Genomic DNA, 21,968 nt, shown 5'->3' on the forward strand with positions numbered 1-21,968 from the left:
TTACTACTTACTGTAGGGCATTCCACAGTCTGACTGCTCTAAATGTAAAGAACCCTTTCCTATTTAGATGTCTCTTACCTCATGTGCAGGGCATTGCAGCTTAGGTATCTATGGTTACATCCACTCATATATTGATGGTTAGTTGCTCGTGGCTGTAACCATGGATATGTAATCTGCAATGCCCTGCACACGAAGTAAGTAACATTGCTATATCAGGAGAACTCTACTACATTTCTAATTGAAGGTATTGGCTAATATTATTATACCTACTACATATTGGAATAGGGTCTTGGAGATGGGCATAGCTCTTTAACATGCGCCGACAGGGAGTACATCACTCTTCGCTCCCATTGGTGTGCCCATGACGTCATCGCAGGACGCCAATGGGTTGTCATTACAGGCAGGGGTCAGCTGATGAGCCCTGTGTTTGCCATGACGATCTTCCTGTGATCTCAGCTACACAGAGTAGTGATGATGCACTTTGTGTAGCAGAAGCAATTGTATGATCGCAGCATCAGTAAATACGATAAAAAGTATAAAAAAATGAGAACCCCCACAAAGCTAAAATTACTCCACTGAAAATAAAAGAATTATAAAATTATAAAAAACACATATTTGGTATTGCTGTGTTCATAAATGGCCGATCTATCAAAATACAAAATAAATTAATCCAATCAGTAAACAGCGTAACGAAAAAAAACAACAAAAAAAACTCAATTACATTTTTTGGGCAGCCACAACATTGCACTAAAATGCAATAAGGTCGATCAAAATAGCATATCTACCCCAAAATGTTATCAGTAAAAATGTCAAACAAGGGTGCAAAAAGAAAGCCCCAGATCACGAAAAATGAGAACGTTACAGATCTTGAAAACTGGTGATAAATGCAACATTTTTTTATTTTATCTTTTTTACAAATTTGTGAATTATTTTCACCACTTAAATAAAAAAGAAAACCCTATACATGTTTGACATCTACGTAATTGTTATGACCTGGAGAATCATAGTGCCAGGTCAGTTTTACCATATAGTGAACATGATGAGTAAAAAAAAACCCCTGCAATTTCACCGCGCTTGGAATTTTTTTTCCCTTTTTCTAGTTCAAGGTAAAATGAATGGTGTCTTTAACCAACTCGGTAGCAAAAAGTAAGTCCTCATACTGACGAAAATATCAACAAAAAAATAAAATTGTGATTGGTCTTGGAAAAAGGGAAGGAAAAAAACAAAAGCACAAAAATTACCTGGGGGTAAAGGGGTTAGGCTGTGCTCACATCAGCGGTATTTTGCCGCAAAACCGGATCCGGCACAGATGAGGTTCAGTTCATTTCCAGTGGAGTCACGGCAAGATGCGGTCACATGCAGTTGCGTGCATCATTCGCGGTCGCATGTGACCGCATGTTGCCGCGATTCCATAGGAGATGAATTGAGCTGAAGCGCATTTGTGCCGGATCCGGTTTTGGGGCAAAATACCGCTGATGTAAGCGCTGCCTTAAAGTGATAAGAAAGTAGCTGGAAACTTTATAGCAGGTTTAGCCGAGGGCAGTCTGTCTTTAGTAGTCAGAAGGGAATTTGATAAATGAGACCGACTATGGGATAACCCTTTAATGAAAGGTGAACTTCAGAGATTTCAGCTTATTAATACTTCAGATGTAAGATTTTTTAAGAGTGAAAATCTTGAAGGCGTTCGATCTGTTGTAATATAGCTATGTTGGAAGCCAAGATTTGGTTGCAGTGTATAGATATACAATATGGAGTGTATGCCGCTCAATAGCGCACCATGACTGCAATAGATCTTTCATATCGCAAATGACAATATACAACTAAACCGTGTAGGTGACAGGAAAGTCTATGTCAATGGCTGACAGGTGGGACTGAGAGGAATATGAGGGAGGGATGTAATTCTGCATATTTGGGATATGGGAGTAGAGGGGCTGCCAGTAAGCGGAGGTCAGGGATTTACAGTTACAGTACCACACAAACAATAACCCTGCAGTGAAGAACATCCCCCCAGCACTTCCAATGGCCACAAAGACCGCAATGTCATAGGTGAAATATGGGCCATATTTGCTGTTTAGGATACTGTTGTAAAATATGACCCATGCGGATGGCGTCATACTCATGGTACCTGCTAAACAAAACAGCATGCCAGCCACAAGATGGCAACCGGCACTGTTGACAAGACACTTCACAAGCTTCAGACTTGGAACTGTAGAGCTGAATGTGGTATTGCATATCCCTGTCAGACACAGGATAAGGGCGGCAGCTCCTGTCAGGATGCTAAAGGGAAGAGCAAACTGCAGGACACGGATATCCAGCTGGTCCACGCTGGCATACCACTGTGTATCATAGATCATACATTCCCTGCTCCACTCCAGCCGAGTGCACTTCACCCACAGCCCTATGCTGACCGTCAGGTTCTTCTCATTCCTGTTAAAAGTGTACAGCTTCATCAGCCTCCACTGGGGTAGAAGAGTGGCGGCAAAGAGACCAGAAATGGAGGCCGTCCCACAAACAAAAGCGAATAACGTCACTGCGTGCACCTCCTGACAGCCCATTGTCAGCAGGGATGAAGACTGTAAAACAATGCAAAGAATTCTGATTAACTTTTGTAACACGAATATATGTATTTTATATATCAAAATTGGACGTGTTTTCTTCATAGATAGAGATAACATTAAAAAAAGGCGAGGAAAAAAAATCCATGGATTTCTCTGTGGTATTAAAGGGGTGGTCCGAAGAACAAAGGAATTTTAATCTAGATTTCTGTATATTTAGTGCTGTAATGTAGCTAACTTCTAATATGCTTGTATTAAAATTACTCTACGATTACCGAACTCCACTAACTATTATTGTATTTTTTTCCCCTACTTCCTGTGTAATGACTCTTAATTGAGAATCCCAGCGGATCCTGGGATACTCAAAGCGTCATCAGGGGCAGAGTCTGCGGTCACTGACACATCCTCTGACCCCTCCCAGAAACAAATTATCATCAGTGACGCCCAGTTCAGGGGCTGGTCTGGCCCCTGCTCTGCCTCTGCATGCTTTCATAGTGCGATGTGCACAATGACAGTGCGTTCTGTGAAGCTGGCAACAGAGCAGAGCACATTGGCACTGCGCGGAGTCAGGAACATGGCATTCGCTGCCCCTGCTTCATTTCAGGGAGGGGGCAGAGGTTGTGTCAGTGACCACAGCCTCTGCCCTCTGATGGCGCTTTGTTTGAGTATCTCAGAATGCACTGGCATTCTCAAACAAAGTGTCATTACACAGATAGTGGAGGAGAGAAATAAAATAACAGTTAGTGTAGTTAGGGAACAGTAGGGAATTTTTAATGCAAGCATATTACAAATGAGTTTAGATTATAGCACTAAGTAGATAAGGATCTAGATTAGAATTTCTTTGGCCTTCAGACCAGTGCTTTAAAGGGAACCTGTCAGGTCCAATATGCACCCAGAACCACAAGCAGTTCTGGGCGCATATTGCTAATTCCTGCCTAACTGTCCCAGCATCTGGTGGTATAGATAATAAGTATAATAAAGGATCTTTAGAAAAAGTATTTCTGTTATTTATGAGCGCGGGGACTAGTTCCAAGGGCGTTGCTTCCCTTGCTAGTCGGCCCCATTAGCATGTTAGCACATCCCTGTGGGCGTACTAACATGCTAATGAACGCACAGCGTCAGAGGATGATCTCACTCACCTCTCCGCTGCCATTGCCGCTTGATGCTGGATTTCAGCTCAGTGCGCATGATCTCGTACTTTTGGTCATGCACACTACTTCAGTTTGAAGCCGGGACACGTATACCTGGCTTCATAGTATGCATGACTGATAGTCCGGGGTCATGCGCACCGAGCTGAAATCCAGCATCGGGCGGCTATGACAACGGAGAGGTGAGTGAGATCATCCTCTGACACTGCGCAATCATTAGCATTAGCACACCCACAGGGGCATACTAACATGCTAATGGGGCTGACTAGCAAGGGAAGCAACGCCCTTGGTACTAGTCCCCGAGCTCATTAGCATACAATAAAAAGATCTTTAGAATTACTTTTTCTAAAGATCCATTTATCTATGCTAGTATATACAGGAACGGATAGGTTCTGGGTGCATATTGGACCTGACAGGTTCCCTTTAAACTTAGCCCTATTTATATCAATGAAGCGTGTCTGCAAAACCAGATATAAACCATGGTCAATTTTGTGTCTGTAAGGAAGCAACCATTTTGTGTTTTATCTTGTATAACCTCTTTAATATAGGATGTCCTTTGGATGTTGTAGGCCATTTTCATTAATTAAAAAAAAAAAAAGTAATATAAAACAAATGTTGGGATGTATCACAGCCTCTCACCTATCCTGTGAAAATAAGGTGATACAGGTGCAGGCGGTGCTCACCTGATGAGATGAGAAACAACCACTAAAATGAACTTACACATCAGCAGCTGCTGCTGATTAAACACAGGAGACCCAGAGTCTGTCCGTACATCAGAATGTATGAAACCTACCTAGGCCATGTTCTTAAGAAAATTCCAAATCTCTGCAAGAATCCCGCACACGCAGCAGAAATCCGCATGCGGTTTTACCGCGGGCTGTTGCGGATTTGCTGCAGAAGTTCTGCGATTTTTCCGCAGGTTTTGCCCTGCGGGTTTTTACCAATAATTAATGGTAAAACCGCAGGGACCTGCAGAAAAGAAGTGACATGCACATTAATTCCGCAGCGGAAATTCCGCGGCTAAATCCACAGGTATAAAAAAAGCAGTGTGCCTACAGCATTTTTTTATACCCATGGGTTTTGCTGGGGATTGATTGCAGAAATGTTAGACAAATTTTCTGCAGCAAATCTGCGGCAAATCCGCACTGTGCGCACATGGCCTAAGAGAATGTGCACATCTCTTTTGTTTAGACACATTAAACACACAGTGTTTCAAGAGGAAGAATAATTGGGTTTTTGTTTTCAATTGTTTCATGAGCTTTTTTTTTTCTTCATTTTTGATTGCCGGTGGAGGTTTTTTTGTCGAGTTTTTTTCCATAATTTTTGGGGCATCTTTTGCATGGATGTTTTAGATGTTTTGTTTTTTTTTACTAAATTCAATATTGAAGATTTTTAAGCAAATATGCTGCCAAAATGCTCAAAAAGACATCCGGCATCTTTTGAACCTACCCACTGACTTCTATAATACAGTATAGAGCGGAAATGGATAGAATTGGCTCACTTCTTTTAACCACTTGGAGTCTGTGGAAATCTGAAGCGGTCAAAAGATGCTCAGAAAGCAACATACGCAGAACAAGTCGTTTTTACATAATGATGCATATGGAGTTTTTTCAGGCACTTTTCAGAGTAGACCACCTGAAAAAGGTATTATGTGTGAATACCCTTAGATTGTGGATACTTTGGGGTTGTAAGAGGATAATCCAGCTTTATGGGTTTGCAGTTTTCTTTGTTAGATTAGATTAAAATTAGTGAGATACATAACCAGTGTCTGCAGTAAATAGCATTCTACGTGTTTCAGATGTCATAGCATGGCTGAGGAAGCTGTGACATCTGAAACGCGTGGAATGCTATTTACTGCAGACAGTGGCTATGTATCTCACAAATTTTAATCTAATCTAATAAAGAAGACTGTAAACCCGTGAAGCTGGATTATCCTCATTTTACACTATATACAGTACAGACCAAAAGTTTGGACACACCTTCTCATTCAAAGAGTTTTCTTTATTTTCATGACTGAAAATTGTAGATTCACATTGAAGGCATCAACACTATGAATTAACAAATTTGGAATGAAATACTTAACAAAAGAGTGTTAACACTAGAACTACTAGACTCGTGACAACTATATAGAAATACATAGTGCAAAGTAGTCAAAATTACTACCTCAGTAGTTCTAGTGTTAAACAACTTAAGATATGTCTTATATTCTATGTTCTTCAAAGTAGCCACCTTTTGCTTTGATTACTGCTTTGCACACTCTTGGCATTCTCTTGATGAGCTTCAAGAGGTAGTCACCGGAAATGGTTTTCACTTCACAGGTGTGCCCTGTCAGGTTTAATAAGTGCGATTTCTTGCCTTATAAATGGGGTTGGGACTATCAGTTGTGTTGTGCAGAAGTCTGGTGGATACACAGCTAATAGTCTTACTGAATAGACTGTTAGAATTTGTATTATGGCAAGAACAAAGCAACTAAGTAAAGAAAAACGAGTGGCCATCATTACTTTAAGAAATGAAGGTCAGTCAGTCCAAAAAATTGGGAAAACTTTGAAAGTGTCCCCAAGTGCAGTGGCCAAAACCACCAGACCAAGTCACCTCTGCTGCGGAGGATACGTTTATCCGAGTCACCAGCCTCAGAAATCGCACGTTAACAGCAGCTCAAATTAGAGACCAGGTCAATACCACACAGCGTTCTAGCAGGAGACACATCTCTAGAACAATGGTAAAGAGGAGACTTTGTGCAGCAGGCCTTCATGGTAAAATAGCTGCAAGGAAACCACTGCTAAGGACAGGCAACAAGCAGAAGAGACTTGTTTGGGCTAAAGAACACAAGGAATAGATATTAGACCAGTGGAAATCTGTGCTTTGGTCTGATGAGTCCAAATTTGAGATATTTGGATCCAACCACCGTGTCTTTGTGTGACGCAGAAAAGGTGAACGGATGCACTCTACATGCCTGGTTCCCACCGTGAAGCATGGAGGAAGAGGTGTGATGGTGTGGGGGTGCTTTGCTGGTGACACTGTTGGAGATTTATTAAAAATTGAAGGCATACTGAACCAGCATGGCTACCACAACATCTTGCAGCGACATGCTATTCCATCCGGTTTGCGTTTAGTTGGACCATCCTTTATTTTTCAACAGGACAATGATCCCAAACACACCTCCAGGCTGTGTATGGGCTGTTTGACTAAGAAGGAGAGTGGTGGGATGCTACGTCAGATGACCTGGCCTCTACAGTCACCAGACCTGAACCCAATCGAGATGGTTTGGGGTGAGCTGGACCACAGAGTGAAGGTAAAAGGGCCAACAAGTGCTAAGCATCTCTGGGAACTCCTTCAAGACTGTTGGAAGACCATTTCCGGTGACTACCTCTTGAAGCTCATCAAGAGAATGCCAAGAGTGTGCAAAGCAGTAATCAAAGCAAAAGGTGACTACTTTGAAGAACCTAGAATATAAGACATATTTTCAGTTGTTTCACACTGTTTGTTAAAGGAGTTGTCTGACATAAACTCAAAAATTTTTGTTAAGCTAATCTGTGCTGTATTGTCATATAAATCACACCTACATTGTTATTTTTTGTTTTCTAACTTTTGTTCCTCTTGAATTCACCCTTTATTCTCTGCAGCTTCTTGTTTACATTCAGCTCCAGCAAACATGATAACTTCCTGTGCTGAACCTCAGTCAGAGCTGGCACCACCCAGCCTCAGTGTCCAGCCCCGCCCCCTGCCCGCCCCCTGTACACACATTCCCTGTCAGTATATTCTGCCCAGCCTCAGTGTCCAGCCTCGCCCCCTGCACACACAGTCCCTGTCAGTATATTCTGCCCCAGCACCTGACCTGTTATCACTACAGCATTGCAAATAACAGCCCCACATCGGGCTCTGCACCGCACACACACATATATGGCTCTGCACCGCACACGTATGCTCTGCACCGCACACATATGGCTATGTACCGCACACGCACACATATGGCTCTGTACCGCACACATATGGCTCTGCACCGCACGCGCACACATATGGCTCTGTACCGCACACGCACACATATGGCTCTGTACCGCACACATATGGCTCTGTACCGCACACATATGGCTCTGCACCGCACACGCACACATATGGCTCTGTACCGCACACGCACACATATGGCTCTGTACCGCACACGCACACATATGGCTCTGTACCGCACACGCACACATATGGCTCTGTACCGCACACATATGGCTCTGCACCGCACACGCACACATATGGCTCTGTACCGCACACGCACACATATGGCTCTGCACCGCACACGCACACATATGGCTATGTACCGCACACGCACACATATGGCACTGCACCACACACATGGCTCTGAAGACACACACATATGGCTCTGCACACGCACACATATGGCTCTGTACCGCACACGCACACATATGGCTCTGCACACGCACACATATGGCTCTGTACCGCACACGCACACATATGGCTCTGTACCGCACACATATGGCTCTGCACTGCACACGCACACATATTGCTCTGTACCGCACACGCACACATATGGTTCTGCACTGCACACATGGCTCTGCACACATATGGCTCTGCACACGCACACATATGGCTCTGCACCGCACACGCACACATATGGCTCTGCACCGCACACATATGGCTCTGTACCGCACACATATGGCTCTGCACACGCACACATATGGCTCTGCACACATATGGCTCTGCACACGCACACATATGGCTCTGCACACATATGGCTTTGCACCGCCCGCCCCCCATCCCCATCGGGAACACATGTAAGGAATACATACTCACCCGTCCTCGGTCCCCGCCGCTCCTGCACGTTCGCGCGCTGTCTGTGCTCTGACGTCACCACTGTGCTGAAGAGAGCTCAGACAGCCGGAGGGACAGTGATGAGAAGCTGCGCTGCGCTGCTTCTCATCAGCACTTTCAAATGTACCGGCATCGGTGATCTGTGATCTGGGATCTGTGATGCCGGTACATTTGAATGTGTGATCCTAAGCAGGGGGCCCGGTGCTGGAGCTGACACCACGGCAGCTGCCGCCAGGCCCCTCCTCCAGGTCACGGACCCCACAGCAGTGCAGTGGGAGGTTACTGGAGGTGCAGGGGAATGTGTGGGAGGGTGCAGGGAAGGGGGCGGTGACTCCTTGCACTGTACAGCCCAGCAGGGAGGCGACATGCTGTTCCACATTTGCATGTCAACATGGCCCTGCCCATGTTGACATGAAATGACCGGAAGCAGCAAAATCGCGGCAGGAGCGGTCACATGACCGCTCTGAGCCGGGGGAGAGGGGCTGACAGCAGGGCAGGTAAGTGCTCCCTATCTACTTACCTGCCCCAATGTAGCCCCATAGGGAAATAAAAAAAAAATGTCAAAGAAGCCGGATAACCCCTTTAAGTATTTCATTCCACATGTGTTAATTCATAGGTTTGATGCCTTCAATGTGAATCTACAATTTTCAGTCATGAAAATAAAGAAAATTCTTTGAATGAGAAGGTGTGTCCAAACTTTTAGTCTGTACTGTACATCTTGGCATAGAGGACTCCGTGCTCCAGACTGCAGCTTAACTGGATCCGTGTGCTGAGTCGGATTCCTCTTGCTTACTTTGGGGTTGTGCCTCAGCTTTGTGAAATTAGTAGAAGATCCATTATCATAAGGAAAAACAAAACTATAAAGCAGAATTAAGTAGCCTAGTCTCCCGCCTTCACTCTTGTAATTGGTATTACGTTACTTTTGGTTATACCTTCTGAAACCTAAAGTGAATGATGAATATCCAATACATAATGATATAATATGATATTTTGAATGATATAATATATGAAACATAACGTGACCCTAACCTTGAAGATTCAGAATATTTAGATGGTAGAAGACGAGCATATAAGACATAGAATAAAAGCCATTGGTAACGTGTAGGACTCACCTTCTCAGGATACAGTTCCTTCAGGCAATGCACATCTCTGAACACACGTTCCCATCACACAAGGATTAAGGTTGCCCACATTGTAGGTTTCAGCCTGTGCTCCAGCACTCACAATGCCTGTATGCAATTACTGGCCTTCTGGGGGGGGCTGCGGTGTAATAATAGCTCTGCAGTGCTGCAAGACCCAGATGTGACAACGCGTGTTGTACGCTGCTACATCATTTCATATATTGTCACCTGCCACCCACACAGTCCAGGCTGGAGAGCTGCTCCGCTAGGTCACACTGCACATGCCCAGCATCTCACAGGAGCATGATGGGATGATAGTCTCTCTAAAACCTGCAAGATGCAATCACATTCTCAGAGACTGCATATCCCAGCATGCTCTCTGCTGTAGCATCTGCTCAAGATGGTCCTTATAGCTGCATAGACGATTGGCAGAGATGTGAAATAGTGAGGGACGCTGACGTCACAGCAAACTGATGGGAGCGTTGTCTGTAGATATTTGCTTGCTCCTACCTGTGTTGAGGAGCAGAAGGGGGACACTTATTTCTGCAATTTGGATTAACATCCTTTCAACGTTGTCAAATATTTAAGTATCTTTATACCCATTGTGTCAGAAACCAAAGGTTCACAACACTACTTATTAATGAGCATTTTAAGGTTTGTTTTTTTTGTTTTTTTTTTAGAGATGAACAAATAAATTTGCAGGTCTTTGGTCCAATAGTCAGGTCAGTGCTCTGTGGCCACTGGACAGCAGCCCTGGAAGCCACCTGCGGTCACCTGCAAGTCCTCTTTGGATTAGTCTTCCTGCCGTGATGTCATGGGAGCATCATCCTGCAACAATGACATTATGCCAGTCCAGCTAATCAATAGAGGAGACGGGGATGCCGGCAGGTTGGAGACGATTCACAAGACTCCCATCCTGCGGCCACAAAATACTGACCTGGTTCTTGTAGCAAAGTACTGAAAATCGATTCACTCATCTCTACTCTTTATTATTATTATTATTATTATTATTATTAATAATAATAATAATAATAATCCCTGTACAGAAAATCTGTCAAAAGCAGAGGAAAATAATAGTGATTTCATTGTTCTTACAGTTTTTGCCGTGTCAGATTTTCCTGCCTGAAAAATCTGTATTAAAAAAACAAACGACTTTTGCTCTGACGGAATACTGAAAGACTGCGGCCGGTCACTGATTTGCTGCAGTTGTTACGTAGCCGCCAGAAATCGCTACACTGACATCTCGGGAACAGCGCTAGTACGGGTGTAAGATATGAAATGTTTTTATTTTAGTACAGAGCATTGGTAAAAAAACAAATACAGCACCAAAAAAATAGGAAATATATACTGTGTGCAGAATTATTAGGCAAATGAGTACGGTATTTTGATCATATGATACTTTTTATACACGTTGTCCTACTCCAAGCTGTATAGGCTTGAGAGCCAACTACCAATTAAGTAAATCAGGTGATGTGCATCTCTGTAATGAGGAGGAGTATGGTGCAATGGCATCAACACCCTATATAAGGTGTGCTTAATTATTAGGCAACTTCCTTTCCTTTGGCAAAATGGGTCAGAAGAGAGATTTGACGGGCTCTGAAAAGTCCAAAATTGTGAGATGTCTTGCAGAGGGATAAAGCAGTCTTGAAATTGCCAAACTTTTGAAGCGTGATCACCGAACAATCAAGCGTTTCATGGCAAATAGCTAACAGGGTCGCAAGAAGCGTGTTGGGCAAAAAAGGCGCAAAATAACTGCCCATGAATTGAGGAAAATCAAGCGTGAAGCTGCCAAGATGCCATTTGCCACCAGTTTGGCCATATTTCAGAGCTGCAATGTTACTGGAGTATCAAAAAGCACAAGCTGTGCCATACTCAGGGACATGGCCAAGGTAAGGAAGGCTGAAAAACAACCACCTTTGAACAAGACACATAAGATAAAACGTCAAGACTGGGCCAAGAAATACCATAAGACTGATTTTTCAAAGATTTTATGGACTGATTAAATGAGAGTGACTCTTAATGGGCCAGATGGATGGGCCAGAGACTGGATCAGTAAAGAAAGGGCAGAGAGCTCCACTCCAACTCAAACACCTGCAAGGTGGAGGTGTGGTACTGGTATGGGCTGGTATCATCAAAGATGAACTTGTGGGACCTTTTCGGGTTGAGGATGGAGAGAAGCTTAACTCCCAGACCTCCTGCCAGTTTCTGGAAAATAACTTCTTCAAGCAGTGGTACAGGAAGAAGTCGGTATCGTTCAAGAAAAACATGTTTTTCATGCAGGACAATGCTCCATCACATGCATCCAACTACTCCACAGCGTGGCTGGCCAGTAAAGGTCTAAAAGATGAAAAAATAATGACATGGCCCCCTTGTTCACCTGATCTGAACCCCATAGAGAACATGTGGTCCCTCATAAAATGTGAGATCTACAGGGAGGGAAAACAGTACACCTCTTGGAACAGTGTCTGGGAGGCTGTGGTGGCTGCTGCACGCAATGTTGATCGTAAACAGATCAAGCAATGACAGAATCTATGGTTGGTCAGCTGCTGAGTGTCATCATAAAGAAAGGTGGCTATATTGGTCACTAATTTTTGGGGGTTTTGTTTTTGCCTGTCAGAAATGTTTATTTCTAACTTTTGTGCTGTTATATTGGTTTACCTGATGAAAATAAACAAGTGAGATGGGAATATATTTGGTTTTTATTGAGTTGCCTAATAATTCTGCACAGTAATAGTTACCTGCAAAACCAGATATCCCCCTAAGATAGCCAAATCTAAAAAAAACCACTCCAACTGCCAAAAATATTAAGCTTTGATATTTATGAGTCTTTTGGGTTGATTGAGAACATAGTTGTTGATCAATAATAAAAACAATCCTCTAAAATACAACTTGCCTAATAATTCTGCACACAGTGTATTAAAACTATTTATTAAGAAAAGGTTAAAAGGCAAGAGGTCCATTAAAAATATAAGGGTGCAGCCTTTCACTTATGTTCTGCAATTTCCACTATTTGATATCGCGAGTGCCGCCCTGGTCTTTCTTCGTGCACCTACCATTGGGACTACATTCATAATAGTGTTATGGTAATCAGAGTACATGCCTCCTTTTCCAAGTTTGTATTTTATGATATTAATATCTGTCAGCAAGTTTTTGCTATGTAAGCTAACGCTAGCATGCTGCAGTGACTAACACAGAAAATTCAGGGAGTACTGTCTTGTCAAGGTCCAATCTGTTGTTTATTTGCTGTTTGTTTAAAAACAGGAACTGACCAGGACAAACGGAACGGTCATGTGAATGAGCCCTAAGCAGCAGGATTTCTCATTACTCGACTACAAAGTCATGCGCATGCCAGTCTACTACGCCCCCTTCTCTGATTGACACCTCACTGTCAATGTACAATGTCTATAGAGAGCCTGGTGTGAGCAAGACAGTTCTCTCAGCTCTGCTAGATGGCTAAATCTAAAAAGTCTGATTGTGTCAGAATGGCTGCACACAGGAATCTAAGTGATACGTTGCTGGGATCAGGGTCTCTATCTCTCCATCATGCTGCTCTCAGATGAGGTAGGAAAAACCTGCTGACAGATTTCCTTTAAGGCCTTTTGTTTATGTAGTGAGAGGCCCTAAAGCAGGCCTGATAGTAACTAGTGTACCTGAAATTTGCTAGACTTGTTGGGCACCACAGCAAATGTACAGAGACTTGCTCTGGACTGCTGAACTTGGAGAGCAAAGTGGTTACGATTAGGGCTGAGCAGATCCGGACTGTACACAGCCGCGCACACTTCTGACAGGAGCATGCATGTGTTTCTAGGTACATGCACGCTCATGTTCAGAGAATGACAGGCCGTGCCGGGTGCTGTCATGCCAGACTTGTACGAGTCTGATATCGCATCACTGGCACAGCCAGCCGCACACTCTCCTGACAGGAGCAGGCTGGATGTGTTTCTGTCTACATGCACGCTCACTAGTGATGTGTCGGTCGCGAACGATCCGACACAAAGATCCGGCTCCCTGCTGTGAACGACAGGAGCCGGATCACTAGTGTGAGCCACTAAAATATCTAAATGGCTCTTTTCGCCGTCAAAACCCTGCCCACCCACGTCTAAACCACGCCTACTCAGCAATCTAATTTGGCCGCTTGCAAGTGGGTGGGGCTTAGTCGCGGGTGGGCGGGGCTTTGGCGATGTTACTGTAATCTTAAATATGTGTTCACCTCAGGTGAACACATATTTAATAAGGAGCCGAGAATGAGCTGAAAGATCCGGCTCTCTTTGGTGAACGGAGCCATAAGAACCGGATCACTAAAAAGAGCCGGACTGCCCATCACTAACGCTCACCATACTGACATGCAGACACTTGCACTGCTTTCCCCGCCCACCAGCCGTCCTGCCGCCTGTGATTGGTTGCAGTTAGCTAACACGCTGACACTTAGGGTGGGTGCAACCAATTACACGCGCCAGTGGGCGGGCAAAACAATGATTATTGAATTGTCGGCTCTGGAAGGGAAAAGTGTGACCCGGAAGGAGTTTGCTGCCATGATACCGCCTGGGTGAGTATGCCGTGCATGCTCCTACCCCCCCTATCCCTTCCACCAACGTTTTTAATCTCCGGATTCTGGTCCCCATTGTTTTATATGGGTACCAGATTCCGGAGCAGATCAGACTTTTTTTTAATTGAGCAGTGATCCACCGGTCCCGTTTTTTTTTTTTTTTTGGCCAGTTCGAGCAGCTCTAGTTACGATCCACTCCACGGTGAATAAAAAGAAATGTCTTGACCAAAACTGTAACACTTTGGTAAAAGTGAGGTGTTACGCTGTATAGTGTCCCGCAGTATATGACCATGCCAGCTCTACAGCCCTGCAACTGCCTGAGGTGAAAATAATTTGGCCTAAGACAGTGTAGGTAACTGTAGCCTCTACCAGTAGCGTCCCATGGGCCAAGATAGCAAGGAAGGCTGTGGCCAATGCCGCAAGTTCTGTCAGGACCCGCAACTGCGAGAGAGAAACTGTGGACTGTTCATAGTATAATATACTGCTAAATATTCCACGTTAATTGCCCATAATACAAGATGTCTTGTGTTTCCAGCTGTAAATTGATTATGAAACTGCTAAGTCCTGAAAATGTGTGAAAATAATAAATTAAGCATTGCCTACCATATGCCTCTGCCACTAGGGTGCAGTATATCAAGTGCACGTGACCGCTGCAGCCGATCACTGAACAGCAAAATGTAGAGATCCCCAGAGCAGCACATTATCTTATTAATACAAAGGCTTTTTCAGACAGTAGCCAGCATGGCAATCCAATACAGTGACTAAGGTGATCATATAATTCATGTACAATGTGCACAGGCCCAATTCTATTAAATCTTGGGCATGAACTCTCCTGCCAAATCTCTGAAACTTTATCCCCCAGCATGCATTAACCAAATCTCTGCAACTTTACCCCCCAGCATGCATTAACCAAATCTCTGAAACTTTACCCCCCAGGATGCATTAACCAAATCTCTGCAACTTTACCCCCCAGCATGCAGTAACCAAATCTCTACAACTTTACCCCCCAGCATGCATTAACCAAATCTCTGCAACTTTACCCCCCAGGATGCAATAACCAAATCTCTGCAACTTTACCCCCCAGCATGCAGTAACCAAATCTCTGCAACTTAAACACCCAGCATGCATTAACTACATCTCTGCAACTTTACCCCCCAGCATGCATTAACCAAATCTCTGCAACTTAAACACCCAGCATGCATTAACTACATCTCTGCAACTTTACCCCCCAGGATGCAATAACCAAATCTCTGCAACTTTACCCCCCAGCATGCAGTAACCAAATCTCTACAACTTTACCCCCCAGCATGCATTAACCAAATCTCTGCAACTTTACCCCCCAGGATGCATTAACCAAATCTCTGCAACTTAAACACCCAGCATGCATTAACTACATCTCTGCAACTTTACCCCCCAGCATGCATTAATTAAATCTATGCAACTTTACCCCCCAGCATGCATTAACGAAATCCCTGCATCTTTACCCCAGGCATGCATTAACCAAATCTCTGCAACGTTACCCCCCACCCAGCATGCATTAACCAAATCTCTGTAACTTTACCCCCCCAGCATGCATTAACCACATCTCTGTAACTTTACCCCCCCCAGCATGCATTAATTAAATCTATGCAACTTTACCCCCCAGCATGCATTAACATAATCCCTGTATCTTTACCCCCCGGCATGCATTAACCAAATCTCTGCAACGTTACCCCCCAGCATGCATTAACATAATCCCTGTATCTTTACCCCCCGGCATGCATTAACCAAATCTCTGCAACTTTACCCCCCAGCATGCATTAACCAAATCTCTACAACGTTACCCCCCAGCATGCATTAACCAAATCTCTACAACTTTACCCCCCAGCATGCATTAACCAAATCTCTACAACTTTACCACCCAGCATGCATCAACATCTTTTGCAAGGCCGAAATCAGATTACACAGGAGATTGTAGGAACACATCAGTTATTCTAAGGTAATGAGGAGCCATGACTTTCTACCATTTCAAAAAGTTCATTTTTTCACTTTATATTTATTAAAATAACATAAATTGAGTTGCTTAAAGCTATTCACCTTAGCCAACAAGGGTCAAATAAAGAAAAAAAAAATCATACAGTAAGGTTTCATTCAGATGTCAGTGTTTTACACGTGGTTAGTATGAGTGTGAACAGTGTTTTTCACATATGGATACACGAATAACAAAGCTTCTCTGCTTTACTGCATGTTAATTACAGACAGCACACGCACTGTACACAGTGCCATCCATGTGCTGGAAGTGGTTTAGACAGATGCATAGACCTGTATTGGCCCTTTTCATCAGTAATACAGGTAAAAAACAGCACAGAGACCATGACTAGCCCTAAATGCAGCACCACCTACAGTGCTGGCCAAAAGTATTGGCACCCCTGCAATTCTTTCAGATAATACTCAGTTTCTTCTTGAAAATGATTGCAATCACAAATTCTTTGGTATTATTATCTTCCTTTATTTTGCTTGCCATGAAAAAACACAAAAGAGAATGAAACAAATTCAAATCATTGATCATTTCACACAAAACTCCAAAAATGGGCCAGACAAAAGTATTGGCACCCTTAACCTAATACTCGGTTGCACAACCATTAGCCAAAATAACTGCGAACAACCGCTTCCGGTAACCATCAATTAGTTTCTTACAATGCTCTGCTGGAATTTTAGACCATTCTTCTTTGGCAAACTGCTCCAGGTCCCTGAGATTTGAAGGGTGCCTTCTCCAAACTGCCATTTTGAGAGTACTCCACAGGTGTTCTATGGGATTCAGGTCTGGACTCATTGCTGGCCACTTTAGTAGTCTCCAGTGCTTTCTATCAAACCATTTTCTACTGCTTTTTGAAGTGTGGTTTGGGTCATTGTCCTGCTGGAAGACCCATGACCTATGAGGAAGACCTAGCTTTCTCACACTACATTATGCTGCAAAATGTGTTGGTAGTCTTCAGACGTCATAATGCCATGTACACAGTCAAGCAGTCCAGTGCCACAGGCAGCAAAGCAACCCCAAAACATCAGGGAACCTCTGCCATGTTTGACTGTAGGGACCGTGTTCTTTTCTTTGAATGCCTCTTTTTTTCCTGTAAGCTCTATGTTGATGGTTTTTCCCAAAAATCTTTACTTTTGTCTCATTTGACCAGAGAACATTCTTCAAAAATGTTTTAGGCTTTCTCAGGTAAGTTTTGGCAAACTCCAGCCTGGCTTTTTTATGTCTCGGGGTAAGTAGTGTGGTCTTCCTGGGTATCTTACCATACAGTCCCTTTTCATTCAGACGCCGACGAATAGTACGGGTTGACACTGTTGTACCCTCGGACTGCAGGGCAGCTTGAACTTGTTTGGATGTTAGTCGAGGTTCTTTATCCACCATCCGCACAATCTTGCGTTGAAATCTCTCATCAATTTTTCTTTTTCTTCCACATCTAGGGAGGTTAGCCGCAGTGCCATGGGCTTTAAACTTCTTGATGACACTGCGCACCATAGACACAGGAACTTTCAGGTCTTTGGAGATGGGCTTGTAGCCTTGAGATTGCTCATGCTTCCTCACAATTTGGATTCTCAAGTCCTCAGACAATTCTTTGGTCTTCTTTCTTTTCTCCATGCTCAATGTGGTACACACAAGGACACAGGACAGAGGTTGATTCAACTTTAATCCATGTCAATTGGCTACAAGTGTGATTTAGTTATTGCCAACACCTGTTAGGTGCCACAGGTAAGTTACAGGTAATTACACAAATTAGAGAAGCATCACATGATTTTTCAAACAGTGCCAATACTTTTGGCCACCCCCTTTTTTATGTTTGGTGTGGAATTATATCCAATTTGGCTTTATGATAAATTTTTTTTCTTTCTTCATTGAAGGCAAATTAGATGAAGATAATAATACCAAAGAATTTGTGATTGCAATCATTTTCAAGAAGAAACTGAGTATTATCTGACAGAATTGCAGGGGTGCCAATACTTTTGGCCAGCACTGTAGATGACTTCTGACTCTTCATCATATTTAAATTAGAGAATCTAATAGAGAATATCATCAAAGGTATTTATGAGCTCCATAGCCTTCTGCCTTGATTCAAAAAAACATATTGGTTCCTTTTACAGTTTTTAACCTCTTCACCCCCAGCCTGTTTTCACCCTCCTGATCTGACCAATTTTTGCAATTCTGACCAGTGTCACTTTATGAGGTTATAATTCTGGAGCGCTTCAACGGATCCCGGTGATTGAGATTTTTATGACATACTAGCTGTAGTATCCAGCGTTGTCCGGGATAGCAACTAAGCGTCTCTGTCTTTCTCCCACTCTCCCTGTCTGTCTTTTTCCCTGTCTGCCTGTCTGTCTCTTTCCTTGTCTGTATTTCCCGTTCTGCCTCTTTCTCTGTCTCTTTGTCTGCCTTTGTTCTGTCTGTCTCTTTCCCTGTCTGTCTTTTTCTAGTTTGTCTATCTGCCTCTTTCCTTGTCTGTCTCTTTGCCTTTTTCCCTTTCTGTCTGTCTTTTTCCCTGTCTGCCTGTCTCTTTCCATGTCTGTCTATCTCTGTTTCTTTCCCTGTCTGACTGTCTCTTTCACTTTCTGTCTGTCTCTTTCCCTATCTGCCTATCTCATTACCTGACTGCATCTCTCTTTCTGTCTGTTTCCCTGTATGTCTCTTTCCCTGTCTGCCTGTCTCTTTCCATGTCTGTCTCTCTTTCCCTGTCTGTCTTTCACTTTATGTCTGTCTCTTTCCCTGTCTGCCTCTGTTCTGTCTGTCTCTTTCCCTATCTGCTTCTGCCTCTTTCCCTTCTGTCTCTTTCCGTGTGCCTCTCTTGTGTCTCTTTCCATGTCTCTCTATCTCTGCCTCTTTCCCTGTCTGCCTCTATATCTTTCGCTGTCTGCCTCTTTCTCTGTCTCTTTCCCTGTCTGCCTTCATTCTGTTTCTGTCTTTTTCCCGGTCTATCCCTGTTTCCTTGTCTGTCTCTTTCCCTGTCTGCCTGTCTCATTACCTGTCTCTTTTCCCTTCTGTCTGCTTCTATCTCTTTCCAAGTCTATCTTTGTCTCTTTCCCTGTCTGACTCTGTCTGCCTTTCACTTTCATTTCTGTCTCTTTTCCTGTCTGCCTCTGTCTTTTTCCCTTTCCCTGTCTGTCTCTTTCCCTGTGTGTTGATTTCCCTGTTTTTTTCTTGTCTGTCTGCCTTTTTCTTTGTCTGTCTATGTCTTTTTGCCTCTTTCCCTATCTACCGGTCTCATTACCTGTCTGCCTGTCTGACTCTTTCCTTTTCTGTCTCTTTTCCTGTCTGACTCTGTCTGCCTCTTTCACTTTCCCTTTCTGTTTATTTCCCTGTCTGCCTCTTTTCCTGTCTGCCTCTTTCCCTGTCTCTTTCCTTTTCTGTCTCTTTCCTTTTCTGTCTCTTTCCCCGTCTGCCTTTGTTCTGTCTGTCGTTTTCCTTGTCTGTCTCTTTCCCTGTCTCCCTCTCTCTTTCCCTATCTGTATGTCTCTTTCCCTTTCTGTATGTCTCTTTCCCTTTCTGTCTGCCTCTTTCTGTTAGTTTCATTCCCTGTCTGCTTCTCTCTGTCTGCCTCTTTCCATGTCTGTCTCTCTGTTTCGTTCCATCTGACTTCTGTCTTTTTCCCTGTCTGCCTGTGTCTGTCTCTTTTACAGTCTGCTTCTGTCAGTCTCAGTCTACCTGTCTCAGTCTCAGTCTGACTCTGTCTCAATCTATCTCTCTTTTTCTCTATTCGTCTCTCCACAAAAATCCTATTACCTCACACATAAGCTTCTTATACTAAGAATGTCCTTCGTTGCCTATAGCAACTAATCAGAGCTTCTATTATTGACCTGTAGCTTCCAGCTGCATTGACTTTAATGGAGGCAGGTTTTTTGGTGAATAACTGTAAAGTGCTGGGTTAAATTTTCCCTTCAAAACATAGTCTATGACGTTCCCTGAGTCACATGAGGCAGCTATGCAAAATTTTGTGATTGTAAATGCGACGGTGCAAATTCCTTTAGCGGACATACACGCATACACATACACACAGCTTTATATATTAGATTGTACTTCAGGATAGTGGTAAATTTAAAATGATATTTTATGCGTTTATTTGTGAAAATTTCAGAAATGTGGTGAAAATATTGAAACTTTCGCAATTTTCAAACTTTAAATTTTTATGCCCTTAAACCAGAAAGTTATATTACAAAAAATAGTTAATAAATAACACTTACCAAATAGCTACTTTACATCAGCACAATTTTTGAAACCATTTTTTTGTTAGGAGGGTTAAACATTTATCAGCAATTTCTCAATTTTCCATCAAAATTTTACAATACCAATTTGTTTTAGGGACTAAATTCCATTTGAAGTAACGTTGAGAGGCCTAGGTGACAGAAAATACCCAAATGTGACACCGTTCTAAAAACTTCACCACTCCAACTGATCAAAACGACATCTAAGAAGTTTATTAACACTTCAGGTACTTCACAGGTACTAAAAGCAATGTAGGATGAAAAAAATGTAAATTTTACTTTTTCCCACAAAAATGTTACTTTTTGCATTTTCAAAAGGGTAACAGGAGAAAATGCACCATACAATTTGTTATGTAATATCTCCTGAGTACACCGATACCCTATATGTAATGGATAACTACTGTTTGGTTGCAGGCCTCGAAAGGGAAAGTGCGCCATTTGATATTTGGAACACAAAATTAACTTGAATCAATAGCAAATGCTATGTTGCCTTTCGAGATTACCTGATGTGCTTAAATAGTGGAAACCCCCCAGCAGTGACCCCATTTTGGAAACTACACTTCTCAATGAATTTATTTAGATGTGTTGTGAACACCTTGAAACCCCAGGTGATTCACAAAATTTTACAATGTTGAGCCTAGAAAAAAAAATAGATTTTTCCCAGAAAAAGGTTTTAGCCACAAATTTTGCATTTTTACAAAGATAACAGGAGAAAATACACCACACAATTTGTTGTGCAATTTCTCCCGAGTACGCTAATACCACATATGTGGTGGAAAATTATAGTTTGGGCACACGGCAGGGCTTGGAAGGGAAGGAGCACCATTTGACTTTTGAAATGCAAAATTGTTTTGAATCGTTAGCGGACACCATGCTGCATTTAGAAAGCCCCTGATGTGTCTAAATGCTGGAAATCTCCAACAAGTGACCCCATTTTAAAAACTGCACACCTTAAGGAATTTACCTAGAGGTGTGGTGAGCACCTGAACCCACAGGGGCTTCAGAGAATTTTATAATGTTGAGCCATAAGAAGAATACATCACATTTTCCCCACCCAAAAAAAATATTTTAGCCCTAAATATTGTATTTTCACAAGGATAACACAAGAAAATGCACCATACAATTTCTTATGAGTACACCAATACCCCATATCTGTTGAAAAACGACTGTTTTGGTGCACGGCAGGGCTCAGAAGGGAAGGAGCGTTATTTGACTTTTGAGCACAATTTTGGTGTAAAAAAATATAAAAAGCCTTTTTGCTAACAGTAATGGGGAAGCTTACTATATTTACATTAACAGATGATGAACCTGAGTGGGGTTTTTTTTTTGTGGGTTGAGTTGACTATTGGTGGAAATTTGGGGTACAGAACATTTTGGATCAGTTCACATTTATCCTGTGCTCTGTGATGAGCACTTAGATTAGAGTATTTCCATATGCATCCCCACTGACAGAGGGCAACACCTCGAAACAATGTGTCTGCAAATTTAGATTCTGGTTTGGCTTATATCCTAAGTCATATGGCAAGGCTTGTTAAAGGTTCGA

At 42.9% G+C, this 21,968-nt stretch overlaps 1 protein-coding gene across 1 annotated transcript; it reads right to left on the reverse strand.

The window, feature by feature from the left end:
- Window positions 1–1,058: 1,058 nt before the first annotated feature.
- LOC142311439 (claudin-12-like) lies at window positions 1,059–10,009 on the reverse strand. The gene is made up of 2 exons (XM_075349874.1): window positions 9,634–10,009; window positions 1,059–2,573 (listed from the first exon to the last, which is right to left on the reverse strand). Exon 2 carries the CDS (start codon window positions 2,553–2,555, stop codon window positions 1,821–1,823), a length of 735 nt encoding a protein of 244 aa, XP_075205989.1. The 5' UTR covers window positions 2,556–2,573; window positions 9,634–10,009; the 3' UTR covers window positions 1,059–1,820.
- Between the last annotated feature and the right edge of the window lie 11,959 nt (window positions 10,010–21,968).

This window comes from Anomaloglossus baeobatrachus, chromosome 5 (assembly GCF_048569485.1).
Source record: "Anomaloglossus baeobatrachus isolate aAnoBae1 chromosome 5, aAnoBae1.hap1, whole genome shotgun sequence".
Taxonomy (NCBI): domain Eukaryota; kingdom Metazoa; phylum Chordata; class Amphibia; order Anura; family Aromobatidae; genus Anomaloglossus; species Anomaloglossus baeobatrachus.